A 19,631-nucleotide genomic window follows, 5' to 3' on the forward strand; every position below is an offset into this window, starting at 1 on the left:
GGGATAAAGTTTCTACTTCAAAGAAGAATAGACTGGGGCTGGGGATATGGCCTAGTGGCAAGAGTGCTCGTCTCCTATACATGAGGCCCTGGGTTTGATTCCCCAGCACCACATATACAGAAAATGGCCAGAAGTGGCGCTGTGGCTCAAGTGGCAGAGTGCTAGCCTTGAGCAAAAAGAAGCCAGGGACAGTGCTCAGGCCCTGAGTCCAAGGCCCAGGACTGGCCAAAAAAAAAGAATAGACTAGCCACTAACACATAGCACCTTGAACCCTCTTTATGACTTGTTTGTAGAATCTTCCCTTAGTGAAGCAAGACTTTTAGAGGCAGTTTCAATACACCAAGGAAAAACGCAAATCACGAGCACAATATGAGAATGCATAATCCAAAGATGGCATGTCCAACAGGGCAATCTTAGAGTGGAATAGTGTAAACTACCACGCAAATCAACATCTTTTAAAACCTGGCTGTCCCATGTTCCTTTATAATTAGCAAACAGGTGGTTACATACTCCAGCACTGCATAAGTATACTTCTTCGTCCTGTTATCCACTTCTCTAGGGAGGGTTTATAGGAAGAAAGACAAACCAGTCTCCATCTCCGTTAACTACCATGAGGCAGTCGGAAAGGTCTGTCTCAGATTACACAGCTGGAACACTGTTCTTCCAGTATTTGAAATGTCTGCAGGTGTGGAGGCCCGTTTTCTATCAGTGGTGTGTGTGGTCACACATCCTACCTGCCCCTGGACAAGTCCAGTTTACACCTGTTGCTTCAGTGTATTTATTTACTAATAGTGTCCCTTTCCCCTCTCTGACGTGCTCCACTGTGGATAATAAATGACATGTTTACCCAACACATTAACGTTCTCCATGCTGGGCCTCGGTCCTCAAGCATATCACAGTAACCAGTAACAAGAGCTTAACAAGTGACTGTAGTATATGTTCTAATCACATCTTACCTATTTGAACTGCTCTCTCATGAATGGAAGATAGAGACACCAGTATACAGTGATGGAGGATGCCGGATACCTAAGCTCTACCTTTACTATGTCATATTGTCAAATTGTGTCCAACGGTGTATATTGATTTACTGCTTCTTTTTAAGTTTTCTCATTTATAACACTAGTTTAGATAGGCAATCATCAATAAGACCTCCCTTACAATTCCAAAATGTACGAATCAATGTTAGGTAAAGGGTAGCATTACTTCGTAAATGAAAGGTATAGATTTTTGAAACAAAAAGCTATTGGTATGTGTGTGTGTGAGAGTTGGGAAGACGGGCAATGAGGATTTGTGCTACCTGAACGGCTCTTCAGAAGTTCCCATTCACATAATCTTCTTCTTTTTCCTCTGCAGTTTCTGTTTCTATTCTTGTTCTTCTCTCTTGCCTTTATTCTATGGCCTTGATGTCAAGGTGCCTCTTGCAGGTAAGACCTCATTTAATTCTCACAATGTAGTTAAAGAGGTTTTCAATAGGAACAGTGCTGCATATCATTACTGTATTATGTTTTGTTGTGTTTTTTAAAAAAAAACTATACACACTCGGTTTGGTTAGCTACATAAAATGAGAAACAGAATCAAACCGTGTTATTCATTTAAAGAAATGAAAAATGGTGGCGTATGATGGGAACAAATAATTTTTTCCAGATAACTGTATTGCTTTGGGATCTCACAGTGTTTGGAGATATTAGCGTTCTCGTTGTAACTTCTAGTTACAAAGAGATTTGCTTTTGTATTTAACTGAGTGAAGAAATATATGATTGTATCATTTTCATTGCTTGCAACTTGAAAATGCTGCTCCTGAGAGTCTAACAACTCAATAAAGGCTACTAGCTACCAGTGTTTGCATCTTTTCATCAGAACTCAAGAGAGCTGTGGTTCAGGTGATCCCTGAGCAAATAAATAAATGAAAAGCTCAGGGACAGCACCTGAGTGCTGAGTTCAAGCCCAAGACTGATGAGAGAGACAGACAGACAGACTGAGACAGCTGCTGTTCTAAATTCATTATGACCGATGGCAACTTTGATTTGATTAGCCTATAAAGTTATACCCTGAAGAGATATTTCTTAGATGCCATATTAACATTTTTTTCTAGCAAGTTGAAAAACAAAAAAGAACTTTTTTCTTCCTTTACAACTGTCAGCTCTCTTTCCTGCTTGTGAAATGAAGTCAAAGGACTTTTAGCATGAGTGAACGTACAGAGAATTAAGTACATATGCTCAGAAAGTCTGTGTCTCCTTACAATAACCGCTCCCACCAATATTTACAAGAGGCCAATAGACGATGAATCTCTACCATATTTGTTATTGAAAATAGAAAAAAAAAAGCCTTGCTTGTTTTTTTCACTTGGAGGAGAAAGTCTGTAAATTCATCATAGTATTCCAGTGAATCATTTCTTTCTTTATGTAAATTTATCCATTAGCCTTTACCTAGACATTCTGAAATTGCCTCCTTGTCTGTCTCAGAAGCTGGGCTCCATAAAGCAGAGACTCAAACTTATGATTTATTCATCTTTATAATTTCAATGTCTATAGCGGCGTCTTGTATATATGAGGAGCTGGGCACATTTTAAAATGACAGATGGACTGAAGGGTAGATAGATAATTGGATAAATTGCGGGATAAATGAATATTAAAGCAGATTTGTGACATGCTAGATCAGAGCCGTGAATAGTAAAGTCATGCAGTACCAAGGTAATAATACCCCCAGGCTGGAGTGCGGCTTAAAGCTGTTCTCGTGCTTATTAGCGTGGGTCATGATCTGGGTTTCATCCTCAGCACCCTTTCAAAAACAGCTGATTTGTCTGTCATGTAACATGTGGAGGCTAAATGAAAGAATCCTCCCTCGGTGGGCCGCACTCTGTCCAGCCCCCCACATTCGTTCAAGCTGCCTGAGCACACGGAAGACTCCCCCACACACACACACTCCACCCAACCCACAACAAACCGCTCGTCCTTCCAGAGGTCGCGTTGGCCGTGGCGGTGTCACAAGGGCAGGAGCACGTGGATCTCGCTCATCCTCGCGTCCCAAGTGACTGGACCGTGCCTGGCGCGTAGCCCAGCAGCCGTCGGTGCTTCTGAGTGGAGGGAGTAAACCGGAGCCCAGCGCAGCGCAGGCGCGGGTAGACAGGTCACCGGGAAGTCCTGAGACGTGGCTTACTTCTTCCGCGTGGTACTGGGTTTGAACCTGGGGCCTCCCGTCTGTCGGGGCTGCTGTTTTGCCCCCGAGCCGCAGGCTTCGGCCTGCTTCTTCCTAACGGCTTTTTGGATACGGTCTCACTGCCCCTCACACCTGGGCTGCAGTCTTCTGCTTTTAGGCTCGCTGTCATTGTGGGGTGACAGGTGCATGTCCTCCAGTGCACCCCGTGTCTGTTTGTTTGTTTTGCCATGGGGGCCTTGGAACTCAACCCTTCGGATCTCAGCCTCTCAAGTAGCCAAGATTACAGGCGCGAGCCGCTGGCACCCAGCTAGAAAGCTTTTACAGTTAGCAAACGCTCGGCTAGCATGCAGAAAATTCTCAGTTCAGTTCCTAGCACTGCTCCCTCCCTGGAAAATCCTTTTCAAACCAGTTGTTTTGTTTTGATACTTATCACAACCCTGAAAAAAATAAACCCACTTTATTTGTGCCGATAATACCTGAAGCTATGTAGTTTATAAATAACATCCTTTTTTTTTTTTAATTGGAAGACTGCGAAGTCCAGGGTGAAGCTGCTGGCAGATCTCGTGTCTGGTGAGGCCCCACCATGTGTTTCCAAGATGGGGCCTTGCTCTTTTCTCTGGAAGTGTCCATGTACCCTCAGTAGCGGAAAGAATGGAAGGGCACAAGAGTATTTTTTCCACCCACCCTACCAGCCCCTGTAGAAGGCACTAATTGCATCCACGAAGGCATTACCTTCTATAGACATTCAAAAGCACTCTCTAAACACGAGTTTCCTAATATAAGAAAAAATTAAGGACTCTCGGAGTGTAGCTTGGTGGTAATATATGTGCTTAGCATCTGTAAGGCTATTGGTTCAGTCCAGAGGACCAGGAAAACAAATACCCTGTGAGCACTATTTTCCTATATTATATTACATTACATGCCTATATTATACAGGCCAAGAACGAGTCTTAGAACCTGACTCAGACAGGCTCATTAAAAGCCAGCTTCTTAGCCAGGCACTGGTGGCTCACATAGGTGGTCCTGGGTAATCAGGAGGGAGACCTGGAGAATTGTGGGCTGAAGGTAGCCCATTCCAGAAAAAAACAAAAAATCCCAAAGACTCCACCTCCACCTAACCAGAAAATACTGCCTGGGTGTGCAAGTGGGTGTGCAAGGGTATTGTGAGTAAGCAGTGTGTGCGGCCCTTAATTAGTTTACGCCCCAGGACCATTACACACACACACACACACACACACACACACACACACACAGCCTCAAAGCCTCTGCCTCCAATTCAGTTTTCCTCGATTTCATTCTGTAGCTCCCCAGTAAGAGGACTGTAGACCAATTACTTGACAATGGGCATTGTCAGTTTCCTCATCTGTGAAACAGAATCACCCAAAGTAGCTACCATCTAGTGGGTCTATTTGATAAGTGAGAGATGAGGGGGAAGTCGTAGAAGGCATGAGAAACAGCCATTAGGTTTCCAGAGGTGTGCCTGGTTGGACGGGAGAAGCCCTTACTGATAGAGTCCTACATAAGAAGTGAGACTCTGCTCATTGACTCGGCATTTGACAGCTGTAAGGGCTGTTGAACCGAAGAGACGAACTCAGCCCTGTTAAGAAACCTGCCTGCTTGTGTTAACTCGGTGTATGTATACAAATACACCCGTGAATATTCCTTGAAGTCTTTCCGATAAATGTAGATTGCTTCTGTTCTTTGGCAGGGAATAAAGAATAATAATTGTAATGAGTTGGAATCTTCCTGGCAGTGCATGTAAATAGCTTCCCTGGTTGTGTCTTATTTTCGTTGCTCATCTTTTCACTAACTCTTAAATGGGTCCCCTGGCTTTTCAGCCACTTGGTTTCTTGAGTGTCTTCCCGGCGGAAGGGCTTGGCTGGGGCCTGGCTGCGCGTCTGTCCGCCCTCGAGGCGTCTGTCCGCCCTCGGGGCTCGCTCTTTCTTGGAGGTGCGGAGGAAATGGCAGGTGCTTGGCTCCTCGCTGGCTGCAGTCTGTGGCTGAGCTGGGCCGGGAGCCCGCTGCCCTCCACGCTCAGCCGCTGCAGCGGCTCCTCCTCACGCCTCGGGCAGGCCAGGGGAGAGGGCAGGTCTCCCCGCGGGCCCTTCGCCAGGGCGTGGGCCACGTCCCCGGGGTGCTCCCGGGACTGCCTCGGGTCTCCATCGCGCCCAGCCCAGGGACGGGATGGCTCCGTGAAGACGCGCTCCCAGCCCCCGCGGTCTGCCCTCGCGGTGGAAACGCGTCAGACCCTTGGCATTGCGCCTTTAAGCGGCGGGCACGAGGCGTCTCCGGCACTGGCCCACGCGCCTTCTCCTCGTCCCCCGTGGGTCTTGGCTCTGAGTGGAAGAAGGAAGGATTCTGGCCCAGGCTTCTTCCCAGACAAGTGGGTTCAGGGTGGAGCAGTGGCCAGCGTCCGACAGGTTCACTTCTGGGAGGTGACCCTTTCAGAGGGGCACCCTCAGGGTCAAGCAGGAAACCGAATATGGCAGTTTCCAGGGAGCCCTCCCCTCCGCCCTAGGGGTGGAGACCATGATGGTTACAACTGTGGAGGAGAAAAAAAAAAAAAACAACATTTAAAAAGGTTGCAAAAGGTGAGTCACAGGGCTGGGAATGTGGCCTAGTGGTAGAGCGCTCGCCTCGATTACGTGAAGCCCTGGGTTCAATCCCCCAGCACCACATTTATAGAAAAGGCCAGAAGTGGCGATGTGGCTCAAGTGGCGGAGTGCTAGCCTTGAGTAAAAAGAAGCCAGGGACAGGGCTCAGGCCCTGAGTCCAAGGCCCAGGACTGGCCAAAAAAAAGAAAAAAGAAAAAGGTGAGTCACAAAAGGACACAGGAAGACTTGCTGTAAAACATCTGTATGTGCAGTCTGGAGACACAATGATATCATTGAGTTTTAAGGCACTGCTTTGGAAGATTTAAGGAGATAAGGTTAATAATTTTCATTGTTCGCTGCTTTATATACATTATATTATAATAAAAGGTGAAATAAATATCAAACTTCTAGCTTGTCTTTTAAAATGAAAACAGGTAAGCTTAAAGGTGATATTCAATTTCCGTATTGAATTGGGTCCTGAGAGATATTAGAGAATAAAAATATTTTTACTTTTTACAAGTTTGCTTTGGTTTTGTGTGCTTTTGCTTTGGTGCTGGGGACGGAACTAAATTTTCCTTGGACATGACCTTGTTTTATGCTGATCTAGCTATTTTTTTCAAAATTGATGGTCAGGATGCTTTCTTCTGTTTTACAGAAAATTCAAAACTATGGATCATACCCCAGAAAGGCAAATGCTTCTAAACCTTTGAAGATGGCAAAATTGTTTACACCAGTGCAAAGGAGATGGAAAGCTGAGAACTTGCCTGTAGCCAGGACTGCAGCTATGTACTTTAAAGCCATTATTCGAGGTTGCTTACTTGACAGTTCCTACAGGACCCTTTTGAAAATCTACACTATATGCTGCATTTACTGAAATGTGTGTATGTCAAACCAGAAGGAAAGAACTATAAACAAATATAATGCGTAAAAGAAACAAGAAATTCAGCAATGGAACAGGTTCAGCAGACCCAGCAAAGATGTGTTTTGGGACATGGAACCAAAGTTACAATGAAACATTCAACTCCTGCTGTGCAGGGGGCTCTTTTAATGTAACACCACACCCCCATGGAAACACCATCCCTGGAAATAAACACCATTTTAAAAAAAAACAAACATCAAAGCAAACAGCAACCGAAGGGCGGGTGGGGAATGGAGTGCGAGGAATACCTAGGAGGAGCTATTTACAATAAAAGGTTTCATTCGAAAAGTCTGGCTTCTTACTGCAGGGATTTTGCTTTTCCTGTGGTTATGCTTGCTTTACACTCAGGAGCAGAGCTGTCTGCAGCGCGCACGGGAGGGAGCTCCTCTTCATTGCTGTTTCCGCCGCGGAGGGAGAACCGGCCCAGGGCTTCCCACCCAGACCAAGGTCCCCCGACCCCGACTGCACCGGCCACCAAGCCGAAGGGGACAGGAGAAATACCGGCAGAGTTGACGTCTCCCCGCGTTCCTCCGACGCCTGCCGACTCGTCTGACTCACAGGGAAGCTCGCAAAGATGGCACCCTCCATCGGGAGAGCCCCGAGTTCTGTGCAGAGCGCCCAGGTGGATAGGCCCAGAAAGCACCTCTGAATTCTTCCACGCTGTAAGCCTGATTTTTAATTTAAAATTGCCTGCAAGTGAACATGTATGATGTATATGGTTCACATCATAGAGGTGATAAGTCAATGCCTACCAGCAACTGAGTTTGCTCCAGAGATGGGAACATTAAAAGAAAACGAATATGCCTGGAGTAGTCTTACCTCTTGTCATTTAGAGTGAGAAAACATTTTCCCCCAACAGCTGACAGTTGTACTTTTTTGTAAAATAAAATAAAGAGGTAATATTATATTGCTGATAAGGTAACTTTCTACCAGAGACAACTAGAAAAGTGGTACTTTTCCTAAGTTATGTATTACTGAGTTTTAGAATAAGCTCTGACAGCAAATATATGTTCTTGGAAAGCTAATTTTACACTTTATTTACTGTAGATAACAAAACAACCTCAATTTTCTCAAGGTCTGATTTATGGGGCTACAATTCCCATGCAATAGAGAAATGTGTGTTTGGAACTAAAATGTCTTTCTATGGAACCCTACGTGAATCTTTCAGTACGTGAGCTCACCAACTTCCCTTTCAGTTTCAACACTGGTGTTTTCAAAGCCAGCATAATTGGAGAATCCACCAAGGAAAAAGCAAAAAACGAAATCTAGAATTCCAGAGTCCCACTTTTTGTCTTCGTACTGAGTAGTCACCCAAGTACCATTGGCCCCGTCACTTAACCTCTGTGTGCCTCAGTTTCCTCATCTGCAAAATGGGGTTAAATGCTTTTTCATAAAGTGTTAGTGCAATCTAAGAACAAGAGGTGCTTAAAGTAGCACAAAGTGCTCTGTAATTATTGTAACTGCTGTATTAGCTGACTTGCCTTTGTTGTTAAGAAAAAGAATCCCCTGTGGAATCAAACATCGCTTCAATTTGGTTAAGTATAAGCATGGAAGCACTGAAGCTTTCCTATCAAGCTGACTAGGATATTATGAGCAATTCAGATTGAGCGATCCAATGCCAGGATGTCTAATCATCTGTATCAATTTCATGATCTCATGCTCCTGGACAAGACAAGAATGCTTCATTTCCAGGGCAAGTGTCTCCCGGTCCTGATTCCTGCTTCACCCATCAGCCGGGACTTTTCCTCATCCCAGGAGAGCAGCGATGAGGCTGGCACCGAATGGATAGTGCCGTGTAATAAGCCAGATTATCTCTCATCTTAGAGACAGGACATTCTGGAGATGCCCTCCCGGAAGTACAGAAAGACAACTGTCCTACTGAACAATTTGCTCAATCAGGCAGGTTCCAGACGAAATATGAACCCCCAGGTTCATTTGCAGGAAAGGTGAAACAGGGTACTTCTATGCTCCCCTAAATTCTGCTACCCAACCCTAGCAAACCCCGGTCAGAAAATAGGGAGAGGGGGCTAATTACTTTCCCATAGATCAGAATTTTTGCTTTCTGCTTTCCTTAAAATAACCAAAAGCCCATCTCGTTATTGATAGGTTTACTATGGAGCCATGTCATTTCCTGAGAAAATACAGAATTCCAACTTTGGACCTTAATTTGCGCATTATTATGTGCCTGACACATTTGACCAGTGGGTAAATGGAAATCAGAAAATCCAAGCCAGGCGCCAGTGGCTCAGGCCTGAAATCCCAGCTACTCAGGAGGCTGAGATCTGAGGATCGTGGTTCAAAGTCAACCTAGTCAGAAAAGTCGGTGAGACTTATCTCCAATTAACCACCAGATAACTGGAAGTGGCGCTGTGGCTCAACTGGTAGAGCGTTAGTCCTGAGCCGAAGAGCTCAGAGACAGTGCCCAGGCCCAGAGTTCAAGCCCCACAACCAGGAAGAAAGGAAAAGGAAGGAAGGAAGAAAGGAAGGCCAGTGTTCCATCTATCTTAGCAAAGCATCCCTTGGAAAATAATATGATTGAGTATTTAATATAATTTGAGATAAATGAATCTCCCCATTACCACAGTTACTAAGTACAGGAAATTTTCCATGAGAAAGAATGAACGGTCCTCTTGACTATGTTTATTACAATGCATTGTCATTACTAGTCTGATTTTTTTAAGACACTAAGTTGTTTTTCTTAAATCCAATCCAAATTTAATTGTAGGAGATGGTAGAACATGCTGGAAAATCAGATCCTTTTTTTAACTTTTGTCATATAAATTGAATTATTGTCGGCAATAAAGAATACATTTTCCTTTAAAACCACAAATAAATGCTCATGCAGTTAGTGTGGTTCTTCCTCACAAAGAATCCGTGATGGAGACGACTGGATTGTCACTGGAAAGGAAGGGTTTTCTACTTATAATAGAAGAAATAAAGTTGGCCAAATAATTTTTGCTACAGTGTTTTATTTCAAGCTATTTGCTTATTTTTTATTTCCAATAAATTTCTGTCTATTCTCAATTTCAACTGTAATCTCATCGTATAATTTGTGTGTGCATACGTTTGACACAATTTATAAGCTCATTATTTTAAAATGAGTCCTATCTTTAGAACTCGCCTTGGTTTGTGTTCACACTACAGAGTATTGGTTGGTTTAGTGTTACTAAGTGGGCCATCTGTGTTATATACATCAAAAAAATAGATGGGCCACAGTGACGCTGTATGTTGAAAGCAGTTCATTTTAGTCTTTTGATGTCCAGGCGTGATCTAGAATACATGCCCAGGTGCGTGCATACATACGGACACACATCACACACGTGATGGAACAAGAGCTGGCTCTGTTGCCTTTTGTGAAATTTGCATAACTGAGCTCTGGAAATTTAATCATAGCTTTGGGTCATTCTTTCTCTTTAGCACTTATATTTTTTAACCTATGACACTGAAAAAGTTCAGTATAACTTTTGAAAAGACCAGTCATCAAAGCAAATCTTATACCACTGTTGCTATCATGAGCTCTGCTTCCCCATGAACTCAAGTCCTCCTTCAGTGGATTTCTCTTTTCTAGAAGAGATAGTAAATAGAACATGGGCCTAAAGAGAGGTTCACTCCCATGCTTCCCAGGTGCCTTGTTTCTGTGTAATAGACTGCCAAAGCTTTCCTGTCAGGGACACTGGCAGGAAGGCCTAGAATAACAGACAGCTGACATTTTTAAGGCCCTTTTAAAAGCCAAATTCTATTATTCCACTCTGTAACTGGGCAGGACAGTTCAAATTACTTTGCAGTCTTTGGCAGTTTAGTTCTGCTAAATAAATCTTCTCACTGGGAGAGTCTAAATCTAATGTTTAGTTATAATTAATAAAAATACTTAAAGTGGAAATGTGGCAAAAATAGGATATTACTATAAGATACAGTATCAAATGCCATGTTACTATATTTAACGTATTGTATAAAACTCAAAGGTACAGGTAATTGATTTGACAAAGGTTCCGGTTTTAGCCTTTATTTGTTTATTTGTTTGCATTGGCGTCTTCATACTCAACCTTATGTTTTCATTGTAGCCATGTGCAACATTTTATAGGGGATGAGTGAGAGAAATAAACAACTTTCAGACCAATTTGGCCCATAATGGGGACTTTCCAAACGTATCAAAGAGTGAATGCTATACTTTGCCAACTAAACGCGCATCCCAGACGTGATACCAGCAGCCCCTTCTATTAGAACATTATGTCAGAAAATGTGTCTGTCTCCCACAGAGACACCAACCAAAATCCAGACACTTTCAGTAAGCGAGTGATGCACACATATCCACCTGTGTGTTCTGTACATGGTATGATAGTGTGCGCACTTGTGTATGTTTACCTGTCCCAGGATGGGGGACTTACAGAAGGCTTTTCATTTTTTTTCTGATGCTACTGGGGAACTAATTTTCTTTTAGCAGCTGGTGTGTGTGTGTGTGTGTGTGTGTGTGTGTGTGTGTGTGAGTGTGTTCATCTCCTCCTTGTCTTTCTCGCTCTCTGTCCATACCTCCAGTATATTACTTCTATTTCTTATTGTTGATGGTGGCAGAGGCTAGTCATTAAATCCCAATTACATAAGCCTATAAATTAGCAAGTTGTCAGGAAGAAGAAAATCCAGCAGAATCTACAGTATTCGTATCAGCCAAAGGTCCTATGTATCATCAACTATCTTGTTCCAAAAAGGGTTTGTGCATGATTGAACCTTCCGTGTCCAATTCGGTGGGGACTCAAGTGAAGGTAATGTGATTGAATCCATAATCCTCACCTATCTACTGTATTAGTGTAGCCCAGAGGGTGAAATTCTGAACGCTTTCCTCTAACAGCGTCACCTGGGCTTCCCTTTGCATGATTCCACTTAGTCCTTCAGCATTTGTTGATTAATAAAATGTAGACATTGACTGAGTTTCACTATCCTGATGCTCTGAAATTTATGCAACATGTACACAAACTGTGGTACTGTAGACATGGGATTCCATTTTATTGTATGCAAAGTTTTATGAACGGTTACTTTATAATTTATGTATTTAATATGGAAATCAATGAACTCTGGTGTTTTAGTTTCTATAAAAAATAAAACGAGCTGCATTTTTGTAAAAAAACAAACTTTAGCATTGTTCATAAGTATGAAATTTTCTTTTGGAGGGGATGGGTAACTGAACTTCTACCTACTTATAAAAAACAGGACAGGGCAAACAGATGCATCAGTATGGCATCAAGAAATAAATTCTACATCAAGAATAGCAAATCATCTCCTCATGTCACCTTGAATATAGGGCTTACCATGGTTTCTGTGATAAGAAGGCCATTGAGGAAAAGAACCATGTGCATTATAACCCTGATAGGAGTGTAGTTTGGGAGAGTCTCGTTGGCTACTTGTCATCTTTTTCTAGGTATGATTTTTCTTGCTGTATCCTTTACCTTTTTCCTCCACCGGATAGAGCCATTACACATAGCAAGTTAACAAGTGTATCCCATAAGCCTCTGTTATATACCCATTTCTATGCCCAGGAATGAGTGGGTTTATCTCTAGAAAGCTCACAGTCTAGCATGGGAAACTTTCACAGGCTTGAAGAACTGGTGAATCTTGAGGCTTCATGTGAAAGTCATGCTCCGGATTTGCTCTCAAATAACCAGTAGTGCCGTCCTTTGTTTCCTTACTTAGGTAAATCTTACAAAGGTAGACACATCTTCTCAAATTAGGTAAGTACCACCCTCTTTTTTTGTTCTCCCAAAGCATTGTCTGTGGACCTATTTTCCTTGATTGTGTATATAGCTTACTTGTTCTGTACATCTCTTCCTTTCCTCGTGATCTCAGTTGTGTGAGGGCAGAGAACATGACGTTTAGTTGCTTTCAGTGCTTAGCATCCCAGACAATTCTTTGAACAATTCCTTGTGACAAAACATACACTGAGAAAGAACCTCACTAATTTGTTCTAATTCAGTTGCTTTGTATATTGTAGTCTGCAGGGAGGAATCGTAGTGTTTGAGTGACCAGAGAGACTCTACAAAGGTAGACTTAGCTAAACCGACCGTTTTATTGGAAAAGTATTTTGCTGTTTCTGGTGCTTTATTTGTTCATTTTATTACTTTTCTCCTTCTATTTTGCTTTCCTTTTTGTATAAGAGTTTTGTTTTTCTATACACCAAAAGCACCTCAAAAAGCACATGCAAATAAACCACCTAAGCCTCCCAGTTAGTTCTGGTTTAGTTTGTGTTCTGTTATCTGACCACAGGAGGGAGCATTGGTCCAGGATTCCAGGAGAGAAAGTATGCACTAAGAGAAATTGGAAAGGGGATTCTTAAGTGATACTTTTGCCTCCTTGGCTTTGCATTTCCCTTCCCCACATCTCTAAGAGAAGCAACGGCCTAATTACAAGCACTGCTTGAACCACTCCCTCTCTCTTGGGGCAGGATAGCTTCTGTGGTCTCATTTCAGGAAGGCGAGGCTGCTGTCTTCACTTGGGCAGCAAATTCATTTGCAAACACAAAGGCTCCCTGGGAACTTAGCGACCAATTACACAGTCTCCCAAGTATTCCAGACGGGCTCAGACCCAGACAAAAGAGGTCAGCAGAGATCACCGGATCTACTCCCGAATTCTCCACCTCGGAAACAAGTTCCCCCAGGGAAGAGACAGGGCAGACTTGGTATTGTCTCTACAGCTCCTCTTACTATGTAAACACGTTTGATTGTTTTTAAAAATAACAGGGCTGTTTTATACCAAAATATACAATGCTTCCTAAAAGAGATTTTTTAAGGGGGAAAAACGGTGCTTAAAAAGTATTGGGCTGGGGATATAGCCTAGTGGCAAGAGTGCCTGCCTCGGATACATGAGGCCCTAGGTTCGATTCCCCAGCACCACATATACAGAAAATGGCCAGAAGCAGCGCTGTGGCTCAAGTGGCAGAGTGCTAGCCTTGAGCGGGAAGAAGCCAGGGACAGTGCTCAGGCCCTGAGTCCAAGGCCCAGGACTGGCAAAAAAAAAAAAAAAAGTATTTACCTCCCAAGAAGCTCAAGAATGAAAATTAAAGAGCCATCAGTTCTCGCTGTTGTTATAAAACATTAGCTCTATATGCTTTTATTCCATTAGCTCGGTAGTCCTAATTATAAACATAATTCATGTATTGTGGACCCAACAAGGCATCTGGGATTTTAGGTGTTGGCATTTCCCCAGTTATATAGGAGCTGCTATAGGACAGAAAATCTCAAAATGAGCCAGGTGCTTTGATTTTATTTAAATACAGATTCAAAAGCTGATGCCTACTCAGGCTGCTCTTTCCTCGTTCTGCCTTGCTTTTCTTTCCACTGGGTAATAAGAGGTAAGGAGATGTAGAAGTCAGGCTAGCTCGATCCCAGTCCTCCTTCGCCCCTCAGCTCCTCTCTCTGTGAAAGAGGAGCTTAGCCCTTCTAAACTTCCCTTTCTGAACGGGCAAAATGAGATGGATGATCACACCATTTCCATTACTGACTAAGAATAGAAATAATACAGTAAGTTGGAAGGTGTAGCTGGCGTACAGCAAGATGTTAATGAATCACACTTTTTCATTACATGTTTCCATTTATTTGGTAGCATGGAAGGATGTCATAGAAAAAGGATTACGGAAGAGTGTAACACGGAGTGTGAGGGGGTGCGTGGTATGCCAGACCTCCCTGCCTTCTAGAGCCTTCCGTGACTCCAGATAATCCTTGGCAAATGCAAATAAGAGACCTTTTAACAAATTCTTCGTTTACTCTCTATTCTCGTGAAATAAGGATGATGGGGCTGAAGTCAATTGCCTCGTCCACATAGCTGTCCTGGGGCCTTGCTGGGTGGAGGGAGCTTTTCACCCACTTCTGAGAAGCCTAGCGGTGAGATAGGCCATTTTTTGAATTGCAGGTGCCATGCTGTGTAGCCCGCAGGAAGGCTTTGCTACAGGGATGCTTGGCCCTGATTGTCCCCCAAGTGCAAAGCTTTGCTGCCTGGCTCCCTAGATGGTTTGCTTTTGTTGGCTTGACAGGTGGTTTTTGTCTTTAAAAGTTTTGTGCAACAGGTCAAAACTTCCTAAACAAAGATCCAGAAACACAATAAAGTAAAGAAAGCCTGGGTAAGTGGGATGTCATTAAACTTCAGAACTTCTCCATGGCAAAGGTCATAGCTAGATAAATAGATAGCGCATAGATTGGGAGAAGGGTTCCACTAACTGTGCAACAGACAAGAGCCTTACATCAAAAATATCAAAAAATATACAGAGAGCTCAAGAAATTAAATCCCCCAATAAAAATCCTCAAAGAAACAACCACCCTATTAATAAGTGGGTTAAAGAATTTAAAAGGGACTTGTCTGGAGAGGAAATAAGAATAGCAAGTAGATACCTGAAGAAATGCTCAACATCTCTGGCCATAAAAGAAATGCAAATCAACACAACATTGAGATTCCACCTCACCCCAGTAAGAATGTCCATTATCAAGAACTCTAATAACAACAGATGCTGGCAGGGATGTGGCCAAAAGGGAACCCTACTACACTGTTGGTGGGAGTGTAAACTGGTTCAACCACCCTGGAAACAGTATGGAGGCTCCTCAAAAGGCTAAACAGAGCTTTCCTATAATCCAGCAACCCCACTCCTGGACATTTACCCAAATGATCACAAACCAGGCCACACTAAAGCTACCAGCACAACTATGTTCATTGCGGTATTGTTTACCGAAGCTAAGCTATGGAACCAACCCAGATGACCCTCAGTAGATGAATGGATCAAGAAAATAGGATACATATACAAAGGAATTCCTTGCTTCCAGCAGAAAGAATGGCATCACCCTATCTGTAAGAAAATGGAAAAAAATCATATTAAATGAAGTGTGCTAGACCTAAAGAAACACAGGCTCTATGGTGTCCCTCAGTAAACAGAAAAACCTGACAGGAAACTCACTGAACCCATAGCCCATCAGTGTTGTTTCCCTGTTTTGGTATTCCCTGTATTACGCTTAGGAAAGATCAAATCATTGGGTAAAACAGGATGAAGTATTCAATCAGGAGAAGCCTTTCTGTACTATCTTTGCATTGTCCTGTGATTACATAACCATTCCATGTATACAAAATGTTATACATATAATTATATAAATATCTAACATGTAATTTATATAATAAACAGCTATATATTTTATACATTCCACACATGTATAATTATATACATAAATGCATATGTGTACATACATATATGTATATATGTACATGTGTACATATATATATTTAGTAACTTACTTAAGCTATCCATATAGGGTATATGCATAAATAAAAGTACAAGAAATACAGAAAATTCACAATTAAACTTACTATTCCTTGTGTTTTCCAGAAAACACACCTGGATAAAACGACAAGAGAGGAGTCCTCTTCAGCAGTTGACAGTTCTTCAGTACCTACACTGAAAATGTGTGTGGAATAAACATGGCCCAGTCTCTCAGTTCTGTGAGCTTCTACATATCAATGGCAATGGTGCATTGTTATTGCTATCTGCACATAGCTGTACGGAGGGGTTTGGGTTGGCCGTGCCAGTTTACGTGGGCAATGCATTGATCAAGTCGCCCCTTTGTCACTCTCCCTCCTCCCTCCCAGCTCCACCCGCCCCTCAGTCATCCTGGTGTGCTGTCATCTCTGGAGATAGTTCATCCAGGGCTCAGTTCCCCCCAGTCCAGGGGAGATGCGAGCTGGGGGGGGGGGTGCGGGGGGGAGCCACGACTCCTCACGTAGTGGTTTTCCCCTCTCGTGTCCCTACACACATGCAAGCCTGCGTCTTCCACTGGCCGGATGGATGGCTGCTTCCCAGCCCTGGAGAAAGTTCCCGCTCTGTAGTGCAGAGCATGCCAATACAGCCGTGTTGCCAGACAGAACCTAACCTTCCAGTTGCTGACCCATCATGGAGAAGGGATGTGGCCAACAGAACCAAAGTCCGAGTCCATTTCTCCACTTGAACCCGACAGCAGGCTGGAGGCCTTCTTCCCTCCTCGGGCCCAGGCTCGGCTTCTCATCGTCACAAGCTCCCTTCCCCGGGGCTGGGCTGCGTGGTCCTCGGTCTTGGCTTGGTCAGCAGGACTGGAGCACACCAACACCCTTGGCTGCCCAGACGCAGACTAGAACTTCGTGCTCCTAAGGCTGTCCAGGCCTGCCGGGCCGGACGGGAGGGGCCCCGTCCATATCTTGGACGCATCATTTTATATGGTCGTATGCACATAGCTATTGAGCTTTCGTGACCCTCTGTTAGGACTATCCTAGACACGTGCTAATTATTATAAATGAGGGACACCGTAGAGCCTGTGTTTCTTTAGGTCTAGCACACTTCATTTAATATGATTTTTTCCGTTTTCTTACAGATGGGACGATGCCATTCTTGGCGCTGGAAGCAAGGAATTCCTTTGTGTATAGGTATCCGGTACCCCGAGCCCCTCCTGATGAGCCTTCAGACCTTTCCCACAAAGCTGAGTGGCCCTTAAGGGCCCTGCTTCCCTCAACAGTGCAGACTTATTGTCCTATCTCCACCAAAGCCTTCTACACCCACAGGACAGGCCCGTTGCTAGTTACTAACGACAGTCACCATGCCACAGAAGCTGACTCTATGCCAAGATTCTGCGGGCACGATTGAATCCACTGTTCTGCAGCCCGTCAAAGGTATGCACCCTTTTTACCCGACTTTCAAGGTATTATTTTTTTTTTTCAAATATACAAGTGTTTCCAAATGCCATCATCAACAACTGAAATCTGTCTATTTCCAGAATCGTCGCCGGTGACGTTCTTCTTCCTGCTCTCCAACGATACTTGTGGTCCACCACGGACACTGTTTAGTCTGGAACACGAGCCATCCGGGCTTGAACCCCGGGAAGCGACTCACCAGATAGGAGGCCTCGGGGTGGCCCGCACCCAGAAGGGCATTCTTCTTCACTTGCGCCAACTAGACATGAGAATAGTGCCTGCCTCGTTAAATTGCTGTAGGATTAAATACGATAAAATACTCAAAGCCCTCAGCACAACACGTGATGGACACCACACCCTAGGGCGTGTCTAGCAAATGAATCAGGAAAGGAAACTGTAGCAAGGAGCAGAAAGCAGAGAGAGGAGAGATATTGAAAAGGTCCGACGGGCAGGAAAAGGAGAGGATTCGTGTTTGAATATGTGCCATGGGAGATGTCTCATCGGGAAAGAAAGCCCATGGCCTGCTCCCAGTTCTATTGGCTGTGACCATCTGCAGAAGTTTAGCCCTAATGAGATCGCAGCCTGGACCGCCAGGCCTTGGGGCAGTTCATGTGTCTGGCTTCCACAGACACCAATGGCATCTGCCAGAGAGCCATTCACAAACGTTCTTTGGGGAGGGACTGATCTGAAAATAGCCACGTCTCTCTCTGTCCGTGCCTCTGTCTCTGTCTCTCTCACTCTTTCTCTCCTCCTTCTGTCTTTCCTCCCTCTCTGTCTCCCCTGCTAGATGAGCAATTGGAAACCAACCTGTCATTCACGTCAGGAGAATTTCAGTAAGAAAGCGCCACTCGTATGGCTGTCACATTGATTGGGCCCATTAGTTCCATACCATCAGCTCACTGTTGAGAACTGGGTGGCTTTTCTTCTTATAAAATACTGGGGGTAAATATACCCACAAACCAACATAGGCATTTCCTAAAAGAATGGGCATGTCGAAACCAGAAGTAGAGAGAGCTTACATTTTTTTAACTGTAAAATCTGACATTTGTTGGGATGATCTTATTTCTTAATTTACCCCTGATTCATGAAAATTTTGCTATGGGTATGGTCTAGTGTATGTATAAGTATTTGAGCATATTATTTATTTGTTTTATGAAGACACCCCCCCCCCCGCAAACGGAGGTAATTTCTCTGTTTTCAGAGGAAGAAGCTAAGAACCATGATGTAAAGCAATGTTACAGAGACACCTTCGATGAAGTAAGTGAGCTCAGGCAACAAAGGATCAGTACTAAGAAGTTCATCTAAGGTGGCAACGGCGATGTATGAAGCAGATAATGCTTTAGGCCATAATTAGTATAACCATAAATGTAAAAAAAAAAAGAAAATTGAATTTATTTGATAAATTATAAGTTATCAATAAAGGTTGTCTACCTCCAAAAATCAGAATATATAAAGACATTATATAGATATATAGATAGACATTTAGGTATAAGTCATATCTAACTTGTATGTCTACTGATTTATTGGAAGGATAATGCAATAATCTATCTGTTGCACATTAGGTAGACTCACAATGGGAGCCCATAGCACCGCCGTTCTCTCTTTAGCTTCTCGTCTTCCACCTTCTTTTCCAATGCTAAGCGTTTCTTTCACTACATTCTCTGTCCTGCAAAATGCCTAGCTTTTACATGCCTGCCCTCTGAATACTTAAAGAGTCAGAGTGAGTCACATTTTCAGGAAGAAGCTGATAATGGAAATATCTTGGAAATAAGCCACTAATTAAAGATTCGCTCTTAAGATGTCTGGCATATCATGCTCATGTATTTTCTCATGTGCCAAGAAGCACGTAAGTCAGCCTCATTGCACCACTGGCTAAGAACCCGTAGGTCCCGAGTCCTCCGCATTCCTGCCTTGCGGAACCGCCGCTGGGAAGCAGTGCCTCCTGTCGCCGTAATTGTCGTAAAGAACAGTTAATGGACTTGGATGGGCTGTCCGTGAACACACGCCCTGACAGCAGACGCTGGCTGAGGCCTCTCTCGCTCACGCTGTTCCGGAAGACGATCAGACCTGCCAAGCACAGGCTTCGTGCGCTGTTCTTCTTCGTGTTGGCGAGATACCCAAGCTCCACAAACGACCGAGAAGACCACGGGCAAATGCTACCCACTCGGATCCTCTTGGTTAACACGGGATTGGGTCATCTGCATGGGGACCCGACCAGAAACGTCATCCTGATGAATTATCATTGTAAATTTCCAAAAGGGCTGCGTTTCTAAAAGTATACT

At 43.7% G+C, this 19,631-nt stretch overlaps 1 protein-coding gene across 2 annotated transcripts in view; it reads left to right on the top strand.

Moving 5' to 3' along the window:
• The window catches only part of Jakmip2 (janus kinase and microtubule interacting protein 2), a 53,765-nt gene extending 46,808 nt beyond the window's left edge, over positions 1-6,957 (top strand). The window contains exons 20-21 of one of the 2 annotated variants that reach the window (XM_048331426.1): positions 1,354-1,424; positions 6,406-6,521. In XM_048331426.1, coding sequence (XP_048187383.1) covers positions 1,354-1,404 — 51 coding nt within the window. In that variant the 3' untranslated portion in view covers positions 1,405-1,424; positions 6,406-6,521. Of the gene's footprint in view, positions 1-1,353; positions 1,425-6,405 lie in introns of both variants that reach the window. The other variant, XM_048331424.1, reaches the window with a different exon arrangement.
• Positions 6,958-19,631: the final 12,674 nt, after the last annotated feature.

This window comes from Perognathus longimembris, chromosome 22 (assembly GCF_023159225.1).
Source record: "Perognathus longimembris pacificus isolate PPM17 chromosome 22, ASM2315922v1, whole genome shotgun sequence".
NCBI classification, from domain to species: Eukaryota; Metazoa; Chordata; class Mammalia; order Rodentia; family Heteromyidae; genus Perognathus; species Perognathus longimembris.